At 42.2% G+C, this 25,956-nt stretch overlaps 2 protein-coding genes across 7 annotated transcripts in view; one reads left to right on the top strand and one right to left on the bottom strand.

The window, feature by feature from the left end:
* Nucleotides 1-92: 92 nt before the first annotated feature.
* trmt1 (tRNA methyltransferase 1) lies at nucleotides 93-15,422 on the bottom strand. Of its 2 annotated transcripts, none has more exons than XM_031747276.2 (16): nucleotides 15,238-15,422; nucleotides 13,879-14,244; nucleotides 11,611-11,800; nucleotides 9,829-10,016; nucleotides 9,468-9,583; nucleotides 8,669-8,781; nucleotides 6,464-6,612; nucleotides 6,111-6,194; nucleotides 5,717-5,786; nucleotides 4,419-4,553; nucleotides 4,153-4,238; nucleotides 2,900-3,008; nucleotides 2,635-2,711; nucleotides 2,398-2,517; nucleotides 1,163-1,277; nucleotides 93-366 (listed from the first exon to the last, which is right to left on the bottom strand). In XM_031747276.2, exons 2-16 carry the CDS (start codon nucleotides 14,229-14,231, stop codon nucleotides 292-294), a joined length of 1,980 nt encoding a protein of 659 aa, XP_031603136.2. In that variant the 5' UTR covers nucleotides 14,232-14,244; nucleotides 15,238-15,422; the 3' UTR covers nucleotides 93-291. The 2 variants fall into 2 exon arrangements, with proteins under 2 accessions (XP_031603136.2, XP_031603137.2); XM_031747277.2 differs by lacking the exon at nucleotides 15,238-15,422 and adding an exon at nucleotides 15,055-15,231.
* A 3,022-nt stretch (nucleotides 15,423-18,444) lies between these two features.
* nacc1b (nucleus accumbens associated 1, BEN and BTB (POZ) domain containing b) overlaps nucleotides 18,445-25,956 on the top strand; it is a 37,079-nt gene continuing 29,567 nt past the window's right edge. The window contains exon 1 of one of the 5 annotated variants that reach the window (XM_039613197.1): nucleotides 18,445-18,592. Coding sequence is in view for 1 of the 5 variants with exons in the window: in XM_039613194.1 (XP_039469128.1) it covers nucleotides 23,139-23,161 (23 nt within the window). In the remaining 4 variants the exon portion in view is untranslated. Of the gene's footprint in view, nucleotides 18,593-19,288; nucleotides 19,611-19,688; nucleotides 20,943-21,138; nucleotides 21,159-23,069; nucleotides 23,162-25,956 lie in introns of those variants that run through there. The other 4 variants (XM_039613196.1, XM_039613195.1, XM_039613198.1 and 1 more) reach the window with 4 other exon arrangements.

The following is a 25,956-nucleotide window of genomic DNA, read 5'->3' as shown; positions in this document are numbered from 1 at the left end:
TGCTTTTCATAACGATTTGACCTTTTGAGTGACAAAGCTGTGTCAGATTATAATTGTCCACCTGATGTTATTTATGAATATCAAAAACGAAGTCTCACAGCAATGACTTTATTGGTGTGAACACAGGCCGACAGTCAAAAAGAAGAAACCCTCTGGCGTAAAACTAAATCATGGAAATGTTATGTACAGTAACGTTTTTAAAACCCAAAACAGTCTGCTGTGCAACATTCAAACATCCATTCAAATTCCACAAATAAGAGGATTTTAAAATAAAGGAAAAATATAGAATCATCACTCTATTTTCTGTTCATTTGTCTGCGCCAAGTCATGGGAGTAGCAGCACTCATCTCCGTGTGTACATGTTCCCTGAAAGACAAAAATAAAGAAATACTCATGAAAGCTGTTGGATTGTGATGTAGTAACGTCTGAACAGCCAGCGGTATGTTTTGGCTGTGGCTGCCGAGGCAGCGCGCAGCTTCTCTGGCAGGAAACCAGCAGTGTGTGGCGACCTGCCAAAGCAACCTATGGAGAAGACTAATTCGTCAGCATGAGTCTGCCGTTTCATTTTCCGCCCAGGACATCGAGACTTTACGGGACTAATTAGTATTTAGGTAATTGCCTGCCTTTAATTCAGAAGGACTTGTGTGTGCCAACAGTATGATAAAGAACCCGACGTGCTGAAGCGATCCTCACCTGCAGCGACTCCGTCAGCTGCTGCAACAGTAACAATGCTTTCTGCTCTTCCTCTCATTTTACTGTGCCGTGCACAAACATAATTCTAAATGTTAAACAAGCAAAAACCCTTTTCACGTACTCCTAGTTTGTGAGAAAAGAATTTATTTATGTTTTTTTTCTTTTAAACAACAGTTACCTTATGACGCTTTATATGGCAAGGTAAAGATCCTACAGCAATACAGAGAAAACCCCCATATGAGGGGTGGGCAGCCTTTTGCACAGATGGCCTCTTAGCTTTAAATGTCCAGCAGCCAGAAGAACAGCATCATTTTGGTCTCCAACAACTCATTACCAAAATGTTATGCTATGTTCACCAGCTGGTCGCCAGCTTCACCTTCAGTTTAGTGGGATGCAGGTAAAAGCGCCATTTAAGAGTTTTTAATGTTAAAAAAATGTGTGTATTTAAGTTGTGTTTAGTAAATCTGACCTGTTTGAACTTCTTGCAGGGGAAGGTCTTGAGCTGAGAAGAGTCGGTGATCTGGTTCTTTCTCTTGTTCTGGAACTTTTTCCTCTTGTCTTGCAGGTCAGCAGACATTCCACCACTGAAGGAGAGAACAAATGGGGAGAAAGATTAATGGGAAACAAGAGAAAAGAGAATAAAAAATAAATAAACGAGTGGAGATGATAGAAGGAGCAACATGTGCAAGAAACAAAGCACACTGGGAGAACATGAACATAGCTTTTTTTTCTCCAAAGAGAAAATCAGGACTATTTTAAGTAACTAATAAAACTAATTCAGGGTATTTAAATTTTTTTTGGGGGGGGGATTGCCCTCGTTTCCTACGAGGGCAATCTCAAAAGTAAGGTCTCCTATCATTTTAGAAATACAAACAATCGTTTATTTTCAATAATATTTACATCATTTTAAAGGTTGAAGAATTATTTATTTTTCTACATAATCACCATTTCAGTCGCTGCGTTTTTGTAGACGCTGTGGCAGTTTTACAATGCACATGTCGTACCCGCTCGCTGCACCACAGAATCACCTTCCGGACAAATATTCTTTCAACTTTAGGAACAGGTGGTAGTCACTGGGCCAAGTCCGGACTGTAGGGTGGGTGGGAGATAAAGTTTCAACCAAAGTTTTGCAGGAGTGACAGTTTGACGAGCGATGTGCGGACGCGCGTAGTCGTGGAGAATGCTTACGCCCTTGGTCAACATTCCTCTTCTCTGGTTCTGAATTGCCCTTCTGAGTTTTTTTAATGTTTCACAGTGCCTGTCAGCATTTATTGTGGCAGAAAGTCAAACAACAATACCCCCTTTCAGTCCCAAAACACAGTTGTGCACTGCGCGCACTTGGCGGTAGCGTTCAACAAGAGCTCCATTTTCACAGGGCTGCCAAGCCAAGATTGAGCATCCCAGCGAAGCTGCGCATGCTTGTTTGGGAGTGGAAGAAGCACCGATCACAACAGTGTGGCGAACAGCCGTACGAACAGTTTCTCTACGTCACCGCTGCTTTGGAGACCTTACTTTTGGGATTGCCCTCGTATTTCTGTTGTGTTTTGTGCGTCTTTGCAGTTTTTTCTTAAGTTGCAGTGCGTTTGACCACTCAAGGCCACCGTACTTCTTGATTCAACTGACACACATTTTATCTGCTTTGGACACATCAGCATGTGACACTTGTGACCTCTGGACTATTAAAAAACAAAAAACACTTGTTACCCAGCTTTGGCGCGAGCTTTGGGTCCCCAGAAGGCCTGAGGATTCTCCTGGAACCGGGTCAGGTGCCGCTTACGGGACTGAGGGTTGGCGTCCTCCCTTACAGTAAAACAGGCCTCAAAGCTACAAACACACAAATATTATAGATCTGCAGGTTAGTCTGTGCATTTTTCAGAGACAGTGGAATCTTTTAAAGCGGTAAATGTGCTCCTGTTTCATGATGGCTCAAAGTGGCCTCACCTGGGCTCAGTGGAGAGGATCTTGAATGCGGGGCTGGTCGGAGATAATTTCTCCCTCTTCACAGGGTTGATTTTCTCCTGCAGCAGATCATCAAACATGCACGTGTGACTTTAAAAGATGTGTTACACGATTCTGAATAAGCATGTTCACTTTTTATTTAATGTCGACATTTCCAGGAGGACATGGAAATGTTTAAGCAACAACAGCGTGTGGCTGTGTTCGGGATTACTAAAAATAGCTTTTCTTCTTCTCCTGTAAAGTTTACCCAGCATCGCATGATGTCCCAGATGGCTGCAGGAGGAGCGTCTGTTTTGATAGCGTTTTTACAGGCGTGAGAGAGGGAGACCCTGTGACCAGCATGGAGGAGAGCAGACCTGAAAAGAGTGAGAGAGAGGAAGGATGCTCTGATGATTCAGTTTGTGACAAATGTGAGAGGAGGAAGGTTTTCCCTACTGACAGACAAACTGAAAGCCACGGGTAAGATATTTTTTTTCCTCCTGGAATCACTGAAAACAAACAAATCTGGACATCCACACATGCACAAGAATAACCTAAACAACAAGGTAGTAAATGCAACAGACTCAGTGTTAGATATAAATGGATGAGGAGAGCTTTAAAAAGGGGGGGCAGCTATGCTCATTTCCAACTCCATATTTTTTTAAGGATTATACTGGAGCTTTGTATGATTGACAGTTTAAAATAATTAAAATATTCTAATTAATTTGATCCAGGGCTTCGGTGCAGCACCCAAGTTCATCGTCTGTCTGAAAGATGCCATTTCAGCTCCCTTGCCTTCACCCCCCTCCCCTTTCAGGATTGTTTCTTCTGATTGGCTAACCCTTGCAAACAAAAGATTGCAACAGCAGGTGGCATGTCTCAGTCAAAGCTGTGTGTCAGAGATTTCGATATCAATGTTTGATATGTCGTGTGGTCAGAGATGCTTTTTCGAGTTACTGCTTACTTCCTTCTTTCTATCAGCAAAGAGTGTGTGTGTGTGTGTGTGTGTGTGTGTGTGTGTGTGTGTGTGTGTGTGTGTGTGTGTGTGTGTGTGTGTGTGTGTGTGTGTGTGTGTGTGTGTGTGTTACAAAGTGCTTTGTAACCTTTCTGGGTGTGTGACGCCTTTCTGAAGAATAAATTTTGCTGTCACTGACAATTGTCTGATAAAATAAAACCTTTTTTTTTAAGACAGTAGTGTCTAACAGTGTCTCTGTGTAGTTACACAATTACACATTTGCAGAGAGCTCTTTCACAGTAAAGCTGTATCAACAAGCGAAGCGAAGCGGCAATCAGAGAGCGTGCGAACAACACTCCACGATCAAAAATGACTGCGGGCGAAATAACCGCTGCCAACTGCTTCAAAGTGACATGCATCGAGTGAATCACTTCCTGTGTGGTCGCAGCTTACAATCTACAACTAATTTTGTAGTTAAGAAAGCATGAGTTGTAAGTCTTTAGGAAATGCATACAAACCATCAGTTGATGCAAACAGTGTGTGTGTGTGTGTGTGTGTGTCTGTACCTAAACTGGAGCAGGGGTGGAGTATTGCAGTGTATTGTGCTGCTCAGATTGTCCACAGTGTAATAAAGCGGCACATCCTCCAGCTCCTGAAACACAGAGCACGTCACAGGCAATGAAGCTTTAGTCTGACAGGAAACTACGACTGAAACGTGATCACAGTCTGTATCTCACACAACAAAAAGCCGACCAACCACACCCACGGGACAATCCCATTAAATAGCACCTGTTCCAGCAGTGAGACCATATATAAGAAGGGGAATGAGTACCTCCGTCACCATGCTCAGCACGCCCTCGATACGTTTAGATGTCCCAAACCTGGAAGGGTTCCCTGACACGGCAGACAAAACCTTCTGGACGAACTCCAGGTCGTGGATGGACTCTGCCCAGATCGGACCACCCAGCTGCAAAGAGGACAGGTACGGGCTTCAATTGGAGTTTTATGCATGCACACACAGCAACAACCAGAAACAAGCAGGCCAGTTTATGGACATTTAAACCATTTAAGTCAGTGATTCCCAAAGTGTGTGCTGGGGACCCCTGGTGAGTCGCAGAGGTACTGCAGGTAGTCAGCTTGAAACTACTCAGATCTATGTGAAGATACACATTTATATTAATTTATTTATTTCAATAAAAACTGAATTAAAGCTGGTAACAGCAGGTGGTTAGTTTGTGATATTACTCTTTACTCCAACCTAAATTGGAGTATATTGAAGTTGATGACCAGTTTGGCAGGTGTGTTGCTTTAACACGGTGCATGTGACTGGGTAGCATTAGCAGTTTATATCCAACAGCCAGAGATTTTTATGTTTCTTGAATGAAAATTTCAATGAATCCATCATTCTCCCTTGTATTTTGATTAGAGTGAAGACTGAAGCTTGGGTGGGCCCCGTGGGATTTTCTGGTTTTAAGTGGGCCGCTGCACCCTTGACTTTAAAGTCATTTTAACAAAACTTTAATGGGAAAAAAAAAAAAAGTCAGCTACCTTTACATTTGTTCCCAAATACAATATAACCACATTTCAGTCAGAACCGCTACAGTCAGACTGTTTTGTTCCATCTGCAGTCATTTATGTGGCCACTTAATGTGACCGCTCTGTTCTGGGACCTGTCACGTGGAAACCCAGGTGAGAGGACAGAGCAGTCATAAATGACTAACACATTTTATAGAAATGCTCATTTCACTTCCCAGCAGCACTTAGCACCTCCCCACAGTGCCAAAACTAGTACCAAATGGTTTGCCAACCATGCTATTACTGTGCTCGATTAGCGTAAACCCCACACAGAATCTGTGGAGTATTTTCAAGAGGAAGATCCACCCAACAAGCTGAAGGCAGCTGTCAAAGCAACCTGGGCTTCAGTAACACCTCAGCAGGGCCACAAGCTGATCGCCTCCATACAGTAATATGTGGTAAAGAGGAGGACCAGCCAAGTACTGTGAATGTATCAGTGATCATATGCTTGAGAAGTGGGACATTTCTGCAAATCCTAGAAGCCATAACCACCAAAAGAAGAACTGTAACCCAGAGCGAATGCTAGCACACTGACGCGATGTGTTTGTGCATCACCTGATGTCTCTGTCCGCAGTGCTCACACTCTGGTCCAACCGGTGGCCCGGTGGCAGCAGAATACTTCATGCTGAAATCAAACAGACATCGACTTTACCGCACGCAGTGATCATCAAGTAACACAGAGGGGTTCTCTGAACAGCAAACCTCACGTTTAATAGTAAAGCATTTAGCCAAACATCCATCCACGGCTCCTTGCTTAAGATGTAGGTTTCTACTTCTTTTAATTCAACCTTTAAGAATTTTACATCCAAAAAGAATGGCTGGTATTTTCCAGAAACACCAGGACTGAGGACTTTATTTCAAGCCGCCAGTTTGCTGATGAGCACACCTCGACTGAACCATCACACGCAGAACCTCATTAGAAGCAGCAGCAGAGTGTTTAGTGTCTCACTGTTTTCCGTTGCTTGTTCTCCTGCCCATTCTCTGCAAGTGGAAAGCCCCGCAGCCGACACAGTTGTACACCAGCGCCTGCTTACTGCAACAAAGAGAGACAGGACTCAACTGCAGTGTCATTTTGTGTTTCAATACTGAGCACATCAGTCATAATATCATCTTTTAGTGTCACGTACCCAGATTTCTATTATTCTATTAGCACTTTACTTTTATTCTCACAAATCCCCCTGCTGCTGTTACTTTGTGCATTTGTTGCTGCAGTGACCCAGTTTCAGGATCATTCATCTTTCATCACACAGTATAGATCAGCCTTTGTTAGCAGACAGTGCGTGCATGTGTGTGAGCGAGCACCTGGCTGAGTTTTTGACTGTAGCCTGTCCTGTGAAGACGCGGACGAAGACCCGAATGTAAAAGTCGACGCTGACGGACAGCAGGGGCTGGATGTATCGCTGGTACACTCCCGCCCTCTGGTCCAAACTGTGCAGGATGACTCGCAGAGCCTAGAGTTCAAAGATGGAGAGAGGCACGTATTCAGCACTTTTTTCTCTTACTGTGAAAATCTGGAAAACATCTCGGATCTGTTTACAGGGATGTGAGGAAATTATAAATTAATATGTTGGATAAGAAGTTTTATTCGGCTGCAGAGGGGTTCTTTTTCATCATATCAAATAGAATTTATGAGTTTTTTTTAATGATCCGTGCATTTATATTCCATTACTGCCACTCGCAGATAGAAAAGGTGTGAATTCTACTTCTGTGTGGAAAACTACTTGTGCTATATGCAGCATGAAATCAGATCATGATAGCACATGAGAAGGTGGGAAAAAGAAGAAAAGACCTTTATGAGAACATGACATGTTCTGGCTGTGGTGCAAACACATTCACCAGTTGCTCTTTTCTTGTATTTCTGCCAAAGAAAATATTCAACACGAACGGCGTTGCCTACACGACACCTCTTTGGATGGCTGCCCAAGTATACCGTGTAATTTATTGTTATCCATCTGGATCCCACTGAGACAGCTGCATGTTTGACTTAGATGACTCGATAAGCCCTTCACCCTTATTTTAAAATCTCAAAAAGCCACCTACAGGTCTTCCTGTCTCATGTTTCCCTACAGGCAGGTAACAGTCATGGCAGTTCTCGTGACTTTCACTCATCAAATAAACGTAAAATTTATCCTTCTGTTTTTCAAACATGTAAAATTGTGTGGTATATAGAGATATTTTATGTGTCTTTTACTTTTTTCTGAATTTTCTGCATATATTTTGTTATTTTACTAATATTTAATTTCAATCCAATTCATTTTTATTTATATAGTGCCAAATCACAACAACAGTCTCCTTATATTATAAAGGTAAAGACCCTACAATAATACAGAGAAAACTCAAAAATCTGACGAAACAACAAAGCACTTAGTGATGGTAGGAAAGAAAAACTCCCTTTTAACAGGAAGAAACCTCCAGCAGAACCAGGCTCAGGGAGGTGCAGCCATCTGCTGTGACCCGTTGGGATGAGGGAAAGAGACGAGACGAAGGCATACTGTGAACGTGATCCAAAGATTAATAATAACTAATAATTAAACACATAATGACTTTAGAAGAAACACCCAGTGGCTCAGGGGAAGCCCCGAGCAGCCAAGCCCTATTGCAGCATATCTAAGGGAGGATTCAGGGTCACCTGACCCAACCCTAACTTTATCCCTTATCAAAAAGGAAAGTTTTAAGCCTAATCTTAAAGGTAGAGGGTGTTTGTCTCCCAAATCTCAACAGGAAGGGGAACCACAAGTAAGCCTGCAGTCTGAGAGTGAAGTGATCTACTGGGGTGATGCAGTACTCTGAGGTTTTTAAGATAACATGGGGGGTGATTATTAAAGATCTTTTATGCCCTGGATTCAACAGGGAGCCAGTGAAGGGAAGCCAAAATAGGAGAAATATGCTCTCTCTTTCTAGTCCCTGTCAGTACTCTCGCTGCAGCATTTTGGATCAACTGAAGGCTTTTCAGGCAGTTTTCTAATTACATGTAATAAAAAAGTCAATCGTGAGTCTCTCATCCTGAAACTGACTCCAACATCTTGGACTGCAGCTGGTGACGGCTGTCCTGGTGATCCATTACTAGCCAGAGGTCCAACTTATACTGTACCTGAAGCAAGTGCAGGCTTGATGCCTTCAGGTTGAACAGGGAGTAGAGTCACTATCTGCAGTCCAAAATGGAGGAGCGGGAGATGATCCACAAGAAGAGGAACTTCTGGAGAAGTAGCCAATCATTGCTCTGTGATTTCTTTTCCCAAAGTGTACACACTGAAGGATTATAACCTCAGAAGATCGCAACAAGAATAAAATATCACACGTTTTTAACGTCACGAAATCTCACTTGGCTAAATTGAATGTACGATTCCTTACAGCGTCACCGTCTCACTCAGATACATTCTGCATGCTCACACACACTAATGCAAACATGACTCTACATGTACTGCATGTGTCATTTTCACATTTCTGAGAGTGAGCCAGAGTGTGAGAGAGTGTGTGTGTGTTTGTGTGTATACTCTGTGCCCTCACCATTTCATGACAATATTTGGCTTTGATGGAGACTGAACCGTATTTGCTGTAGCAAGTCTCTCCACTGTTTCCTGCCATCACTGCCATGTCTGTACATGTTATACATAAAAGACCTGAGAGAGAGGGGGGGCGGGGGGAGAAGACAAGAAATCTAAAAGACTGAAAGTTTAACCATGTAGATTAGACATCATACATGTATACAAAAAGACACACACACACACACACACACACTCTCTATCTGCTTTGTGACAAGCAAGGTGATTTTGACACTTAAAAAGGATCAAACCAAACAAGAATTATTTCACTAACAATCTCTCGCCCACTTCTGATCAGCTGCCAAACTGATTCTATGGTGAATTTTGAGAAGTAATCTGAATTCACTTCAGATGAAACACAGTGTTGAAAACAGCTCCATGTGCTGTCAGCTTCTACCTCCGTTATTGGGCTACGTACCACAGGCAATTAAGGTGGCAGTAATTAAGCCGTCCCTTAAAAGGCCGTCACTTGACCGAGTTCCTTAATGTACGATCTTTACTATGGAATATAAAGATCCTAGAGGTGGCTGTTGTTGTGATTTGGTGCTATAGAAATCAAATTTAATTGAAACTTTCAGCCAGTTAACATTTAGTCTATCACACACATGCACCATGCTGTTGGCTTTTTGAAAGACTGCATACATGCATGTGTCAGCAGCCTCTGCACTAGTTAAATACCTGAAGTTACTACAGTTATCTGAAACTTTCAACATCCCTCAAAGTCATGAAAGCTAGAAGAAGAGCTGCTACAGTGAACTACCCACCTCCTTCACTGACAGCCTGCACGGCAGCATCCAGGAAAGAGGTCGGGCTACCGTAGGGATCCAGATCAATGACGTCATAGCGATCCTTCTTCCCTCGCATGTCATACATCAGCATGCTGTGTTTAAAACCCGGGAGAGAAACTTTTATTTATTTTAAATGGTAAATTTGGATAAAAGCAAAAAAAAAAAAAAAAAAAAAAAAAAAAAAAAAGACCTTCATGAGAAATGTGAACAAGAGGTCAAAGGTAAAGAATGAAGGACAATGAAAACAAGAAAAGTATGGGGGAGAAGAAGATGGTACTGAACAGTGGAGCTGATAAAAGTGTGAAGTAAAGCAGCAGAACATGCTGACTAGTCATACCTGGCATCTCTGCAGCTGGCCTGGAGCAGGTGGCTCACTCCGTTGTACTGGGCATTCCTGGCGATCAGAGCCGCCGCCTTAGCAGAGAAGTCGTTGGCAGTGACGCTCTGCAGGCCTGGGACTTCCAGAGCAAAACGCACCGAGCGCAAACCAGATGCTGCTAGGCCCTCCAGGACACGCAGACCATGCTGACACAAAAGGTTTGGGGAAACACACTTAATGTTTCACAAAGAAACACACACGCACTTTTTGGCCTCTTGGCAGCAACAGAAACAAGTCCTGAACACGAAAATTACACATCACTGGCCAATAATTACGAGCTCTTTAATCAAAGAGTTGCTGTATGTTTTTGAAAATACACCACAACCTCCAAATATATGGTGTAGTAGTCTATGATATAATTCAGGTGTTCCCATCACTTCCATGGCCACAGGTGTATAAAAACAAGCAAATTTGTGGGAACAGTTTGGGGATGGCCCCTTCCTGTTCCAGCATGACTGCACATCAGTGCACAAAGCAAAGTCAATAAAGATATGGATGAGCGAGTTTGGTGTGGAATAAGTTGACTGGCCTTCACAGAATCCTGACCTCAACTCGACAGAACACCTTTGGGATGAATTAGAGTGGAGACTGTTAGCCAGGGCTTCTCATCCAATATCTGCGTCTCACCTCACAAATGCACTTCTGCAAGAATGCTCAAAAATTCCCATAAACACTCCTAAACCTTGAGGAAAGTTTTCCCACAAGAGAGCAATATAGTTTACAGTTACAACTCCATTTACTCTCATTTTGCTTCATTTTGGTCTCCAATAACTCGATAATAACAATAAAAAAAGAATCCAACTCTTTAACAACAACATTCTTCACTGAGCTCATGATTGATCATCGACTCTGCAAAAGAATGCAAAGACTGACTGGAAGACACAGAAACAGTGCTGAGGAGAATTTTATGTTTACTTATGTGGAACAACTCTTCAATTTTCCCAGGTCAATTCACAACTGCTGAAACAGAAAATGTGAAAACGTTGTTACCTTTGTGTACATATTCCCTCAAAAAAACATTTTCATTTTAAAGCTGGTCGCTGCTCTCAGGTTTTTCCTTCCTTATTGAGAACTAATCAACTCAAAGTGAAACCGAAACTAATTAAAAAATGTGAGAGCTGTATTCAGGGAAAGCTGGGATCACCAGTAAATGTTCTAATTAAGAAAACAAAGACAAAAACCTCCAGTCTAATGACACTAATGAGATTATTTCAACTTCATGACATGTTTTGAAGTTTCTTGAAAATGATCCAATTGCCTCTCGACCACTTGTAGCCCCCAAAGTGTGAAACTGGCCTTTATGGAAGGATTTTCCACTGGAACCAGTGCATATCATTTTAGCATGGGAGGTACTTTTGGGCAGTAATAACGGTTTTAGATACAGAACCATTCACATAGAAATACAAGTACACCACTTGTTCTGCCCGTCCTTGTTCATGTTCGTTATCATCCTGAAGTATTTAATGTCATTTCCTGTGTGAGGAGCGATGTTACGGGTCAACAGGTCATTTTATTGGAGCCAAATGTTTTCAGATGGTATTTATTTAACTTCCACATGTGAATAAATCAGTTTCTTCAACTGTAGGATTTATGCCCACCTGGTGAAATAAATCATATGCATGAACAAAATCTTCTAAACTAGAAGCTGGATACATGTACCATTAAAATTCTGCATTTGTATTCATACATAGCAATAAAAGTCTGTTGGTGTGCAACCGCACTAAAAGAAGACTTACATACCTCACATTTCTCCCCCACAGCTGCCTTTACAGCTGGCTCCTCTGATCCGTTTTTCTCTTCCGCCTGTGCCTCGGCCTCGTTCGTCTCCTCTGACAGAGAGACCACCACCCTCTCCTGTTCGCCTGGCACCACCACCTTCACCCCTCGCTGAGCCAGCAACTCTCTCGCAAACTCTGTGATCACAGCACATCTGGAAAGAAGAAAGGGATTGTTTACTTCTAAATGCACACGTGAGAGAAAAATGAGAACGGGCTCCAGGCAGAGCAGTAACTCTCAGGACCTTCTCTCTCCTTCAGACACAGCTCCTGTGACTACGTCCACACGGATGAATGACTAATAAGAAAGTTACAAAAAAAAATTACAAATCCTGCCCTGTAGTTTCTTGTTGTTGTGGATCAATCTTTCCAAAGATGCTCAAACAAGGTTGTCAAACTGCAACAGAGTGATGAGTTTTCTATGTGAAGCCGTGTCCTGCTGAAGGTTTTAGGTTTTCAGACCCGAGTTGTACTCTGAAGTGTTCGTCTCTCAATACTACCTTGCATGGTACGATATGGTACGGCACTTTTTTTTTTCTTTTTTTTTTTTTTTAAATGGCAAGTTCTTAAAAGTTCATCCTATAAAAAATGAAAGATAAACGAAGCTCAGGAAATTTGTTGATTGTTTAACATTCCAAATACTTTTGAGGCTACTGTAGAAGCAATTTTTAACAATCTTCTCCCTGACCAGGGAAAGTCAGCAGCATTTCAGGGGTTTTTGTGACTTTTTCTATTAATTTACACACTTGTGTTTATGAAATGACAGGAAATGCACAGATTGTTACTGTACATAAAGGATGGATTAAGCCACTGGGACGTCACCATCTGATGAAAGTGAAATCCTGCCCCGAGGCAGGCCACTTCAGCACCGGGACTCTTCTACTACAATGTTAAATGATGCAGTGTTCACATTTTCCCAAACAGAATTGCACATTTTGAACAGTTTTCCACTTTGGCTCAGTCCATTTTAAACAGGCTTTGGCCCTGAGACAACAGCGTTTCTGGAGCATGTTCATCCCATGATTTAACCGCCAGTAGATAGCCCGCTGGAAGTGTTCCTAACCCCACGCAGTGGTTTCCATAAAAGAAACATGCCTGTTTCTAATGCAGTGCTGCCTGAGGGCATCCAGTAATGATTTATGGCCTTGTCCCTTCACACAGATATTTCTGTAATTTTACAGAATTTTTTTTTATTTTGATTATTTTCACAGATTGGTGAACCTCTGGCCAACTTTACTTCTGACAAACTCTGCCTCTCTAAGGTGCTCTTTTGATTCTCCATCATGTTACTGACCTGTTGCCAAATAACCTAATTAGTTGAAAAATGTTCCTCCAAGTGATTCTTTATGTTATCACTTACTTTTCAAGCCTTTTATTGCCCACAGCCCAACTTTTAAGATGTGCAATTGCCATAAAATTCAAAATGAGCAAATAATGTAATAAAATGTCTCTGTTTATGCACTAAAATATGTTTTTATTTACATTTCGCACAGGGTCCCAACTTTTTGCACTTGGGATTGTATACTGGTTTGTGTCTGTGTTGCTCTGGATAATTAATTAAACACAAGTTACTATAACAGAAACACAGGAAGAAGCGAGACCTCAGGACAGAGTCAATGCATGGATCATCCAAGCCATGAAAATAAAGAAACTGCATATGTTCACAGTGAATATGTTTGGAGAATACAAGCTATTTTAGTAGTATAATGGGCATGCTCGACACAATTACCACCTGCTGTAATTTGTTTTACAGAAGTAATATCCTTGTGCTAAACAAAACGCTGTATTTAGACCACATATTCCTACTAAACACACATGTCACAATTCACTGAGTCATTTTAGTGTCAATGTTAGGTGGGTATACTTAAGGCTACAGCACAGGTTACAGGAGGGGGTACAGAGCTGCATTCTAGATTTAATCACAGCTACAAAATTCTGTCTTAATTACATAGCTACAGAGTTTAGCTTGTCCAACTCTCTGACATATAGACCCAACAAGTAGGGTCTTGTCTCTCTTTAATATACACGCTATGTTTCATAAAGTGTCAATGACATGGTCAAAACATGCTTATATCACATCTCAATGAGCCTGGAAAACCCTGGATTTAGACACCTTATTTTATCTAAATCACACTTTGACTGTTACTGTTCCACCTGAAATCAGTTTTACATTTAACATGGAGACAGTTGTGGATACTTTGCAAGTGGCGATAAAGGCCAAGGTCATACTCACGTTAAATCTCTGTTGAACTCCTGCACTGGGTTATAAAACACCTCATTGGCACTGGGGAACAAGATGGCTGCCTTTCCCTCTTTAACCACTGTCTCTCCTGGTAACAGTCCCACAGAAGGCGTCTTCTCCTGGTCACCTGTAGAGCTAGTGGCGGACTGGCCCGTGCCATCTGCTGTAGATTCAGCAGATGCGGCTGGAGGGTTAGATGCAGGAACTTCAGTTTCCATGAATCTCACTCCCCTGCTAGCAGCAGCTGCACTCCACCGAAATGCCTGTCCGGCTGAATGTGTGCGAGAGGGATGCAGGTGATGGGAGATGATGAAGGGGAACAGCCGGGCTGTCCGCACCAGCATAAAGCCACAATGGCTGCAATTAAACACACATTTAAAATGTCTTAAGTAGTATATTGGCTTGGGGAAAAAAGAACCTCACAGTTTCCTCAATACAGACTTGAATCACACACATCTTCAATAAAGAGCCGTTACATGTGATTCTTAATGGTACACTACAGCCTTGGCAGTCATCAGATCTCAAAAAATTTGGGTCATTTTGTGTGAGACAGTACACACTATAACCATGACAATACCACATCAGTAGAGCTTGACTCGTCTGGAGTTCCTGCTTTTGATGAATTAAAGGGTGTTCTGCTAGCATTGGTGGCCAAAACTCTGGATGCTGGTTTTTCCTTAGTCATAACATTGGATATCCAAGTCATCAGCTACATTAGCATTAGCACATTAACTCTGTTATAAACCAGATGATCTCTAGCTGATTTCTTTGAATGAGCAGCTGAGCAGGTGTTGATCACTTTTGTGATTAATAAAAATAAATGAAAGTGAGAGGTGCAATTGTCCTTGTTTTCTTAGAAAAGCTTTAAACGGTAAATAGGTTTTCTGACCGAACTTAGAAACTCATATTTCATTTGTGATGTGACAAAAAGCCACATACCTGAGCCTTTCCTTTCACTGGAGTGTAAACGAACACATTCATCTTTTGCAAACTGGTTTATCATGCTCATCAAAATGTCAATGGTACCCTTTGAGTCCCCAAAGAAGTTTTAACTTTTTAAATGGCTTACACAGCAGTGCCGAGTACAGGCTAGCCCAGTCACTGATGGATTAAGACTCCTTCACCACTTTAATATGAAATATCCTCTAAAATGTACTTTAAACTCACCTTTGTAGGTCCTAGAGTTTAGTCGTTCAATAGAATAACAGTGAGTAAATCTCTGCTCCGTTAAACTGGAGCCGAAACGGATGCTACTACGGTAACGTTTCTGCATACAGCATACGTTATCGCCGCAAACTAATTAGCATGTTCACTAGCTAGGCTAAATAAGCAAAGGTTAAGCGCTTTTACCCGTGTCACCTCCTCTGCGTGGACACTGGCTCTCCTGTTTTCTCGGAAGTTTTATTTTTTTTGTGTCCAAAGCAATGGGCACCCCTGTGCTGGCTGTTTACTTTCTGTTACACACCGCTTGCGGCTCGCTCTCACGTTAACACATGGAAGCTGCCATGTTTGAGGCGAGCGACTCTACGGAGGCCCGAGCGGGCAGAAAAGAGAGCGCTAAAAAGGCTTGCTCCCCGCCCCCTCCCCTCCCCACCGCCTACAGCCGTGTAATGTCAGGGAAACAGTGTAACGTGAGGACACATGAGAGAGGGTCTATCGCTCTGCTGCTGCGCAAACTGGCCTACTTTCCCCCGCAGTGAACATGCGAGGAAACTGGAAAACACATCAGTCTGCTTTCATGAATAATCTAATTTAATCTCACCGTGCCCGAAGTTAGTGATGCATTCTGATGAAAAGGCTAAACATAGCCTATGGATTAACTCAGACCTATGATGTGAGGAGATAAAAACTGCCTTAGAGAAAATAAGGTCAGCTCGGGTCAGTGCCGTGCGCCTGCACGCGTTGTACAGGAGCGGTAAATGAAATGTAGGTCGTTATTGCGTGAAAATGATGAGACAATTAAAAGCTTGCATTTGTGCTGCTCTTGACATTTTCTTGCAGATGACAATGCTGTCACACCCAGGGTGCTGTGAGGAGAGAGACAGCGTCAGGCGTGATTCATGTATGTATTTCCTGATAGGAAATACATACATGAATCATGTCTTATTTTTATTATAGAGAGCAAAGCTGGAAAGCTGTAGCCACACCAACTACGAAGGCTTTTTTGCACAATATCAGCAGTGCAGTCCTGAAGAGGGTCATTGTGTCACTGTCTCTGTTTTGTGCTTCTGTGGCAATCTAATTACGACACAGCAAACCCGGGTCTGTTCATATTCCAGCAGATAAAAACGCCATGTTTATTCAGATAATGGGGCGAACATTAGAACCCAGCGGTTTCTAGCAAGCTTGACCTTCCCTACAATAAGCTCGACTTCCTAGACAGTTATGTCCTATTTCAGATGCTTGTGCTTTATTCAATTATCTTTTATTGCCACTGCAGAAATCCTATAACTTTGTACACATTATTTGAAAGCATAAAACATGCTGAAAACATTGTGATTCATACACTCACTGCACACTTTATCAGCTACACCTCTTCATCTACTTGTAAATTCAGTTTTCGAATCAGTCACTCCCATGACATCAGCTCAGTGCATTCACACCTGTAGATATGGTCAAGATAGCCTGCTCACGTTCAATGTCGAAAATATCTAGTGAGCCCCAGTTCTCTGGGTGAAAATGCCTTGTTGATGTCAGAGGTCAAAGGAGAATTGCCAGACTGTTTCAAGCTGAAGGCAACAGCACTGAAATAACCACTTGTTAAAACCAAGGTATGCAGAAGAGCATCTCCGAATGCACAACATGTCAAACCTTGAAGAAGGTGCACTACAGCAGCAGCAGCAGCAGCAGCAGACTGTACTGCTGTCAGCGAAGAACAGGAAACTGAGGTTACAGTTGACAGGGGCTCACAAAAATGTGATAATTGAAGATTGGAAAAATGCTGTCTGGTGTGAGGCATCTTTTCATGGATCCATCCTTAATATCCCTCACTGGACTCAAATAGTGTCCACAGTCACCAGATCCCAATCCAATAGACAACTTTCAGGATTGGTGGAATGGGAGATTGACATGATGAATGTGCAGCTATCAAATCTGCAGCAACTGTGTGATGTTGTCATGTCAAATATGGACCAAAATCTCAGAGGAATGTTTCTACACGTTGTGAGTGTGTGCCACAAAAAATGCCTTCAAAATCAGCTGATTACAAGTATAAACAACTTTTATGAGTCTTACTACAAGCCTGCATTGCAGCCAAGATTATTTTGATAAAATTGTTGTTTTTTTCAGGTTTCAACAAGGTGCTCTGCTACACCTACAGCTCTACTGAAGCATAAGATGTATTGAAATGTACACTGGAGCATGCTATATGAGTACTGTAACAACTGCTGAAGCCATTACTGGTTAAAGTACAATTTCTCTCACTATATTTTTTACATTAACAAGTCTTCTGCATGTGCTAACAATAAAATAGCTGAACTGAATTTATTACAGTATTGCACATTTTGCATTGTAATACATTGTACAACAATCCTACTACTACTAATCATAATAATAATGATAATGAAAATAATATAAATAATGATGATAATGATGATTGTAGTATATGTATGTTTGTGTGTTCACTATTGCATCCTAGACAAGTGGCCTATCTTGATGAAACTTTGCATAAACACTGCCTCGGGCCACATCTATGCCATATAGAAATATTTGATACAATTCCCACAATCTTATTTATTTATATACAGTAAACTTGGTTCTTGTTTCTGAGATAGATTCAGCTTGTATTTTGGGTTAACCTGTATTACTTTAACATTGTGCGGTAGAAGAACATCTCCTTTATTTCCCTGTTACATCAGTCTAAATGAACACACTGTCAAACTCAATCCTGAGATTGTCCTTTAGCTGACATGCAGAGAGATCATGTGAGCATGCTTTCAGCACAGATCTCTCGCTGTGCTTTAATGTTAGCAGTTTGGGGAAAAAAACCCAACAACCTTAAATTAAAATAAAATAAGTACAGCAATGGTCAGACCTCGCATCCCATTTTATTCCTGAAACAGAGCTTCAGCTCTGGTGGTGAAGTGTAAGTTATACCTGATTACCTAAAGATGTTTTTTTTGTTTTGTGTGATGTTTTTTATTTCACCTGGCTACAAATATTTTATAGGTTACAACTTGAACAGTAGAGTGAATGAGTTACACTGAAAAGCAATATATTGCATATACAGCAGGCTTTCTCGCATTCACTATCAAATATCTACCATCTGCTTATTGAGCGGTTTGCAGCCAGCTTCCATAAAATGGGACATGGTTGACTGTAAATGGGGGGAAAAATAAAAAATAGAGGGTTCTGCTTCTACTGTACGCACACGAGCCTGAACATCTGGATGGGGGCGCTGTGACAATGAATGCCCAGAGAGCGTGGCGCTATACATCTGACACAGGAGAATTATAGAGTTAATAGTATTTGGCATGACAGGGAGAGAGAGCGGGGAGCGCAGTGCCGTGCCTGAATGCAGTCTCATCCTGTTTAGTATTCACTGTGCGCAGCGCCTGGAGGCCCCGGAGGGCTCACCTGCCCGGAGTCTAGACGCACTCTCAGTACAGATCAGACAGCGGGAATCGAACCGCCGGCCCGGTAGGCTTCACGTCCGTGCGGTGTCGGGCATCGGAGGAGAATTGGTTCCAGCACCAAAGACACGCCGGTGAGTGAGTGGGGTTGAGTGGGTGGACTGGTGGGTGGGGCTCAGACGGTCGGGTCGGCTGGGGACGCTGCCTGTCTACCTGCCCGCAGCGGCGCGTGGGCTCGAACCCGTGATCCGTTATTCCTTGTAATCTGATTACCGCCAGTTTTAATGCTGTTGGGCTACATCTGTCTTTACATTACCCGTGTGACTATTGCTGTCTTTCTATGCATTTCTACCTGCTTTCTAAATTATTTCGGTCTTATTTAACCATCTTTCAGAACGAAAAAACAAAACAGTTTTGCCTTGTATAAAACAAATAAAAGCGATGAAAAAACAATTATGCATTTTGACATGAAAAAAAATCACTATATCTTTAAATGCAGAAAAATGTAAACTTTGCTCCGCATTGTCTGCACTGAATAGAAAACAGAGTGAGTGTGTGGGCGAGCCTATAATTTACCCCTTAACTTGTTTTTAAAGGCTTTGGAGACAAATTAAAGATTTGGTGAGGTTTATTTTGATTACCACTGAGGTAAACTTTTATTTTACTTTGGTTTGAAGTTATGACATCATGCAGCTCTGACTTTTTTGATGTAAAGACACTAATAATACATCAATAGGTGGGCTAGTCATTTTAGATTAGGCACCTGTGAACTGCTGACATTATAGCACACAGTAAACAAAGTGTCCAATAAAATAGTGCAGACAGCCTCTGTGTGTGTGTCTGTCTCTCCATCGGTAGCTCTGCGATCAGTCTGCAACCCCTGGGAGAGTTTTTTTTAAAAAAAATCCCCGCTCTGCTCCTCTGCGTCCTCCTCGATAGCTCCGCGCTCTTCTCGCTGGCACCTGTGTGTGCGTGCGTGCACGCCCGCCATCCTGCGCGCTCGCAAAGTAATGTATGTGTATGCTTGCTCCGCTGCTGGTTCACGGCGTACAGTCACAGTGAATGAGTGTCTGTAGTGAGGCGGAGGGAGACACTAGACTGCTTCTGCATTGCTCCTCCATTGAAACACTTTCCAGCGAACACAGCCGAGGGGTGAGTGGAAGCTCGGCGGGTCACCGTGTGTAACGGTTCGGACTCGGCCCGTTGGGGAGGGTGGTTGGGGGGGGGGTTTGCTAGTTGCCCGTGTCACCACTGTGTGTTTGTATGTGCTTACATTTCTGTGGGTGAATTTAGATGGAGGGGTGGTGTATGGGGCTTCGGCGTTTTGTTGAAGTGGAGGTTAGGCTATTGTTTTTTAGGGGAGTGGGGTGGTAAAGTTGTGCTGGCTGCTATGGGGGATGGGTGCTTGGGGACAGACCAAAACTTTAACCACTTCACACCGGCACCACTCACTCGTCGCCGCGGGCTGCCCCTGGGCAACTGTCTTCTCGTGAGACCTGTGCTCCTCTTTCTCCAGCATTCCTGAACTTTCTCAAAAACTACCTGAGGTTTGAACGAGGCGTGCATTTACCCCTTTCCTTTTTAGACATTGCTGCATTTGAACGACGCTGGTAGTTGCTTATTTGTGTAATATCATGGCATAGGCTGCTGTCGGTAAATGGGTTAAGATTTTACAGCCAGCCCCCTACTTTCCTTTCCCCTCCTCTCCTCTCCTCTCCTCTCTCGCCATGCCGGATCCATCCGTCTGTCTCGCCCACAGTTGCAGCGCATTTGTGTCCCGGGATGACCTGTTGATGTCGGCTAAAGATGGAGTGCCAGGATCGCCCTCCGCTGTAGACCCCCCGCTTCTCCTTTAAAAAATACCTTAAGAATCTTAGTTCCTCAGAGTGAAGATAGCCCCGCGTGGTTCCTGAGTCCGCTTTTTGGTGGAGATGCAATAAAGCATTTATTCGCTGTGATATAGCTTAAGCGACATTTTGGAGGGGGAACAACGCGTGTCTGTCCCATGTCGGTATCTGCCATTCGGCCGGAGAAGGAGGAGGGAACTCGGTCTTAACGGACATCACACCGCGCTGGCACGGAGCGGAGGGGAGACGGGAACTGCTGAATATTTTATCCCCCCTCTCCCCCGACTATTTTTGTGCCACATTTCATACCCCTGGTCCCCCAGACGATAAACGTATGTGTTGAGGGGAGTTGAAAACCATCATTGACATTCAAAAATAAAAAAAGAGGAGCTCTCTCGTTCTCTTTTTTTGTCCATTTTCCGCTGCCGCCCCCTCCCTCGCTCCCTCCCTCCGCTGAATGCACGCACACACCGGCCCGGGCCAGTTGAGGACTCCCAAATCCTACCGGGCATCGAGGCTGGCACACGGCGGGGCACTGAGAGCTCTCTGCCCGCTCTGACTGCCCTGCTGCACCGCTGGTGGCGGTGGGCTGTTTCTCTCCGAGGCGTCCGCCAGCGAGACTCTGCGAGACTTTCATGTGAGATTAATTGATGTATAATTAATGTGTATAAATGATATGTCGGTTTTGAAGTTTCTGCTCTAGTCGTGCTCAAGGGAGGCTACGACTATAGCCACATTGTGATGCCTGTCTGCTCACGAGTTTCGGCAAATACTGGATTTTTAGCCCCAAACGGATGCAAACTAAAGGCCACCCAAGGCTGGCGTTTATTACACGTGATTTGGAGCCTTGTTTGTGAGTTGTGTGCATGTGTGAACTGTTTTTACTTCTGCCAGTGTTAGCCTTAGCTTTAGCCTGCTACTTGCTAACAGGCCACCTTTAACCTCCCCAAACCAGGAAACAGAATATAATTAGGCAGTGATTGATGTTGATATCAAAAGCCCGTGTTCACGTGGTTTATTATGTGGCAGCAAAATGACTGCGGTAATCTAATGTTGGTGTTTGGGTATTAGCAGCAGCATGTGGTTAGTTTGCATAAACCAGAGTATTTTTTTGCTTTATTTTTGGTGCTGGAAAATAATTTTCAAAGTTGCAGATGATTGAAACACACACACGCAGTCACACACTCTTTTTTTTCTTGTGGAGTCAAAGCACATAATGGGGCACATGGGGAATACAGGGCAAGGGTCAAGTAGTGTGAGTTAACTCTCCTTTTCTGTTTCTTGGAAGTTATTGTGACCTCTGACCTGTGAGGAGCAAAAGGTGCCTGGTAGGATATCCCTGTGTGACATGTCACTGAAGCAGTGTGAATGGAAACCAGCTTGCATGAAAAAAAATGTTCTGTTTTTAAAATGTTGAAACTTTTATCAGCATCGCCAGCATATTATTGTCATTATCAGCAACTGTGCACACTGTCACTCGATGCGTTCGCTGCTTTATTTTTATTCTTTTTGTCTTTGAATACTGTGGGGAGATTTTATTTATTTATCTTTCAGCAGACATGCTTTGTCTTGGCAGCTGCTTATTATTCATACGATTGCACATATTTACACCTGGAAACAGCCACAGACATCTCACCATTGGTCGCTGAGATGCTCCACTGGGACATTTGTCAGTTCAATTGCTTGCTCAAGGCCATGGGAAGTGCAGATGTTAGCGGAGCAGATCGTGCATTTTTAGTGCCATACAGAGGTCAGAAACAGTCATTTTTAGACTTTCTTCGCTATCAAAACACTGTTTTGTAAAGACAACGACCCACATTTCCCAGTAAGATCGTTGTGTTCTGATTAAAGTAGAAGTAATGCACGTAAACAAATCCTGGATAGGACCCAAATTGCGCTGAGTAAATATCACTCGGAGCCTCTACAGTTGAATTTTAATTGCACTTATTCAATGCATATTGATTTCTTTACATCGACACAAGCTGTCAAGCCACAATAACGTGTCCAGGTACAATAGCAAGGCACAAACTAACTTTCTTATTGCCAAAGCGTTATCGATTCAAAAAAGAAAAGGTAGGAGAAAACTAACCTATATACAATGCCCTCGGTAACAGAGACCTGATATAATGAGACTGTTTTTTACAGAACAAATTGTACAGAGTGCTCCCAATCCAATAATCCGTCTGTGATCATAATTGTCCTCGTACAGAACAGGACTGCACAATTAATTAAGTGTAATTATATTGTCAAGCAGTTTACACAATTAATAAACATAGTAATATTTAGCAATTTTAAGGCATTATATTCCACTTTATGTGGTGGCTAGTGTTGAAATCTATCTCTCTCTGTATATAAAAATGCTGATAGCCAAGGCTGATCTGTGCAGGTTAGATCAAACCTCATTAAAACAAAAATTAAAATGCTTTTGATGTAATGTGTGGCAGTGGAGTTGTAAGTAATCACATTTTACTCTTCCCTTTCAGCCCACTGTCATAGTTTTCATGCCTGCATCAATCAGATTTAATTAGTCACTATAAACATAATTAATTATGATGGAATTCTGATGGCCCCCTATTCTCAGCGCTGCCCTTACGTAGGCGTAAGGCAGGAGCTCAGGACTGCTTTAGTCCAATTTGTTCACCCTTTATTTTTCAGCCAGTGAAGGTTTGCTGAGCGTGCATGCCACAGCAGCACCCTGCTTCACATTCACACCTGGAAGCTTCACACAGTACAGCCACTGGCTTTTATTACCGGCCAACTGAAGCTCAACTGAAGGAGTTATGATTTAAAGGGAAAAATCCACCTCCAGATATGGTATTGTTTTGTAATTTTGATGGAAGCCATTCCAGGAGTGAGGTTAGTTTGTGAAAAGTTGTAATTTTCTTGTTTTGTTAACCTTAGCTTTGCAAAACCTTCTTTGTCAACGTTTCCCAGAAGGACTCCCAGTGATTAAAGCGTTGGTCACTTTTGGGCTGTATGCTGAATGTGCAGTTATGAAGTGGGTTTGGAACTAGAGGCATTGTCATGTGTCTTGGCTTGTTCTTATGACAAAGTTATAGCTGTTGTCACCACTTCAGCAAAGTTAGAGGTATTGCTGGAGATGAGCGTTTTGGGCTGAATCTGGTTGCATAGAAATCTGCATGTCTGCCTTTTACCCACTTTGTGTTATTGTGAAAGAGCAAGTCAACAAAAAACAACCCACCCAGTAACAGTGGAGTTAGTCATTTTTTGAGGTATTTAATAGAAAAAAAAAATGTACTCATCAATATACATACATTAGTGAACAATTATGTCTTCCAACTCATTGATGCATTCTCCTAAACTTAAAAACTTATATCAGTCAATTAAAAGAATTGAGTAATATAAATTCAAAATACATTGAAGTAGGTTTGTGGTTTGTGGAAGTCACCATGTTCCCTCACGATATCCTAAAAATCACACTTTCCCTCTGATAAACAGTTTGATCACATTTTTACATCTCATGAAAGTTTATTCTCTAAGATTCCAACAAAGTTACTTCAGGGATAGTTTGACTACCAGCGGCTATTGTGGCAAAAACCACAATACGGCAGTATGGCTGTCATCAGACAGAAGTGAGCTTCTTTGACACACTGACCCGTATCCTTATCTTTTCACAAAGTTTTACAGCCTCGCTCAGATTAAATAAAGGTTTTCAACCAGCATTGACAGCTGAGGTAAACAATGGATTGATAGCTTTCCACAGATAGGGAAAAACTGCGGGGCAGACCTGGTCCAAACTGTTACAGAAACATGCCAGCTGGCCGCACCATTCATGGGGTACAGTCTAAATTTAATTTTCTTGATATGCTGGCTGATTAAAACATGTTTGTCCTACAGCAGCTTGGATCATGGAGTTGAATTGGGAGGCGTAAGAAAGCAGAACTGAGTTGACTGCGATCTCCTAGCTGTCAAATTTTTACACACTCACTTTTCATTTATGTAAACTTTGTTGTTGTCACTTCGACAGTTGGTCAACTTTTTTATCTACAAGAGAAAAACATGGAAATATATGATGGTATCAGTATTGTATGAGTATTTGTTTGTTTTTTTGCACATTTATCATCAGTTATGTCCAGTTTCCTTGAAAAGTGGTGCTTCCAATCTCTTTGCAGGTTTATTTGTTGTATAATATTTTTTTTCAGTAATTTTTCACTAATAAAGAGTATTGTGAATTAGGCAGATTCTGTTTTACACTCGGATCACTGCATTTGAACATTTCACTGCATTTCAAGTTGGTTGTTGGTTTCCTGTAGAAAGAACGAACTGATGGTGGCTTGCTTTAGCAGCATGACCCAAAGGAAAAAGCTGTCCAGCATAGTCACAACAGTCTGTCAGTTACAGACTTTGGACCATGTCATGCTTGCTTGTAAGATTCCCATCTGTGTTTGTAGACCAATTTGGAGTGTAAGCCATTGTTGCTTTTTCTCAGCTTCAGTCTGGGACTTTATGAGAAACATAACACTTTTTAGACAAAGAGCATTGTGATATCTTAATGTTAGGGATGGGGAATAATGTTAGTTCCAACATTAACGATATTATATTATTATTAGTCATAGGTACTAGGTGCTGACTTAATGAGAACTTAACAGTTACCATCAGTATGTGTACTGCCCAGGTTATGATATCTGTTCAATATGTTAGTGTCATTGAAATTGAAACTTCAAAATTTCATTTGTCATAAAACTTTTGATGTTGGGAACTTTACAGAACCTTATTTGAGACCCCCCCCGTAGCTGCTGTTTTGCTCCTTTTGTTTGAAGTCGCTGAATGTCATTGACTTTCTCTGGTCTCTGGTTGCCATGTTGCTGCTAGTCGCTTAAATAGGCAGATTAAAGTGAACAAAATCATTCAGGATTAGAGTGCATTTTTAAGATAGAAGATCTTAAATACACATAAAGGCACAGTTAGAGATGTAGTTAGTAAAGCAACTGCAAAGCTGCCACTTTCAGTAGACTAAACAATGTGATATGTGACTATGTGGTTATAGAGGATTTCTCGCAGGGGATCTAAAAGTCCACACTTTGTTCCCTCACTGTCACTTCTTCAGAACAGAGGTAGTGTATGGAAAGTCCATAGCCTACGTCTTTTACAGCTACATGTTATGTATGGCCTTGCCTCCTGCTGTATTTGGTACGTCAGTGAATTGTCTTCAGTACATTTGCTGGGTTTTCCCACAAGATATGAAACTGGAAAACATTCACTTTCTGTCACTAACTGAGCTCCACCCACTAAACATGTATTTGCCATTTATGAGCATTAAAAAGGGCTATTGTGCTTGAGATAAGTGGCGACGGAATTTCCTGTAAGGGGATACATTTTGTTTATGATGGCTATAAGCCCTCTGCCCTTCTTTGTTCACTCGAGGCTGAATGGATAACTATCAAAGTGTGGTGCTGGCGAAGTTATGCATCAGCGTTTCTTATTCGGCATTTGTCTTTGCTGACTTAATATTGTTCACTACAGCTGCACAACAAATCACTTGTTAAATCAGATCATGACTGTAATCACTGGAGATACTTGAAGTTTGACGTACTGTTTTAAGCCTGGCCTCTGGCTTTAGAAAATCTAGATGGAAAACCCAGATTGAGAGTGAATAGCAAAAAGTAAGGCTGGGGAATCAATCAAATTTC

This window comes from Oreochromis aureus, linkage group 6 (assembly GCF_013358895.1).
Source record: "Oreochromis aureus strain Israel breed Guangdong linkage group 6, ZZ_aureus, whole genome shotgun sequence".
NCBI lineage: Eukaryota > Metazoa > Chordata > Actinopteri > Cichliformes > Cichlidae > Oreochromis > Oreochromis aureus.
This window is presented reverse-complemented; position numbering and strand designations above follow the sequence as displayed.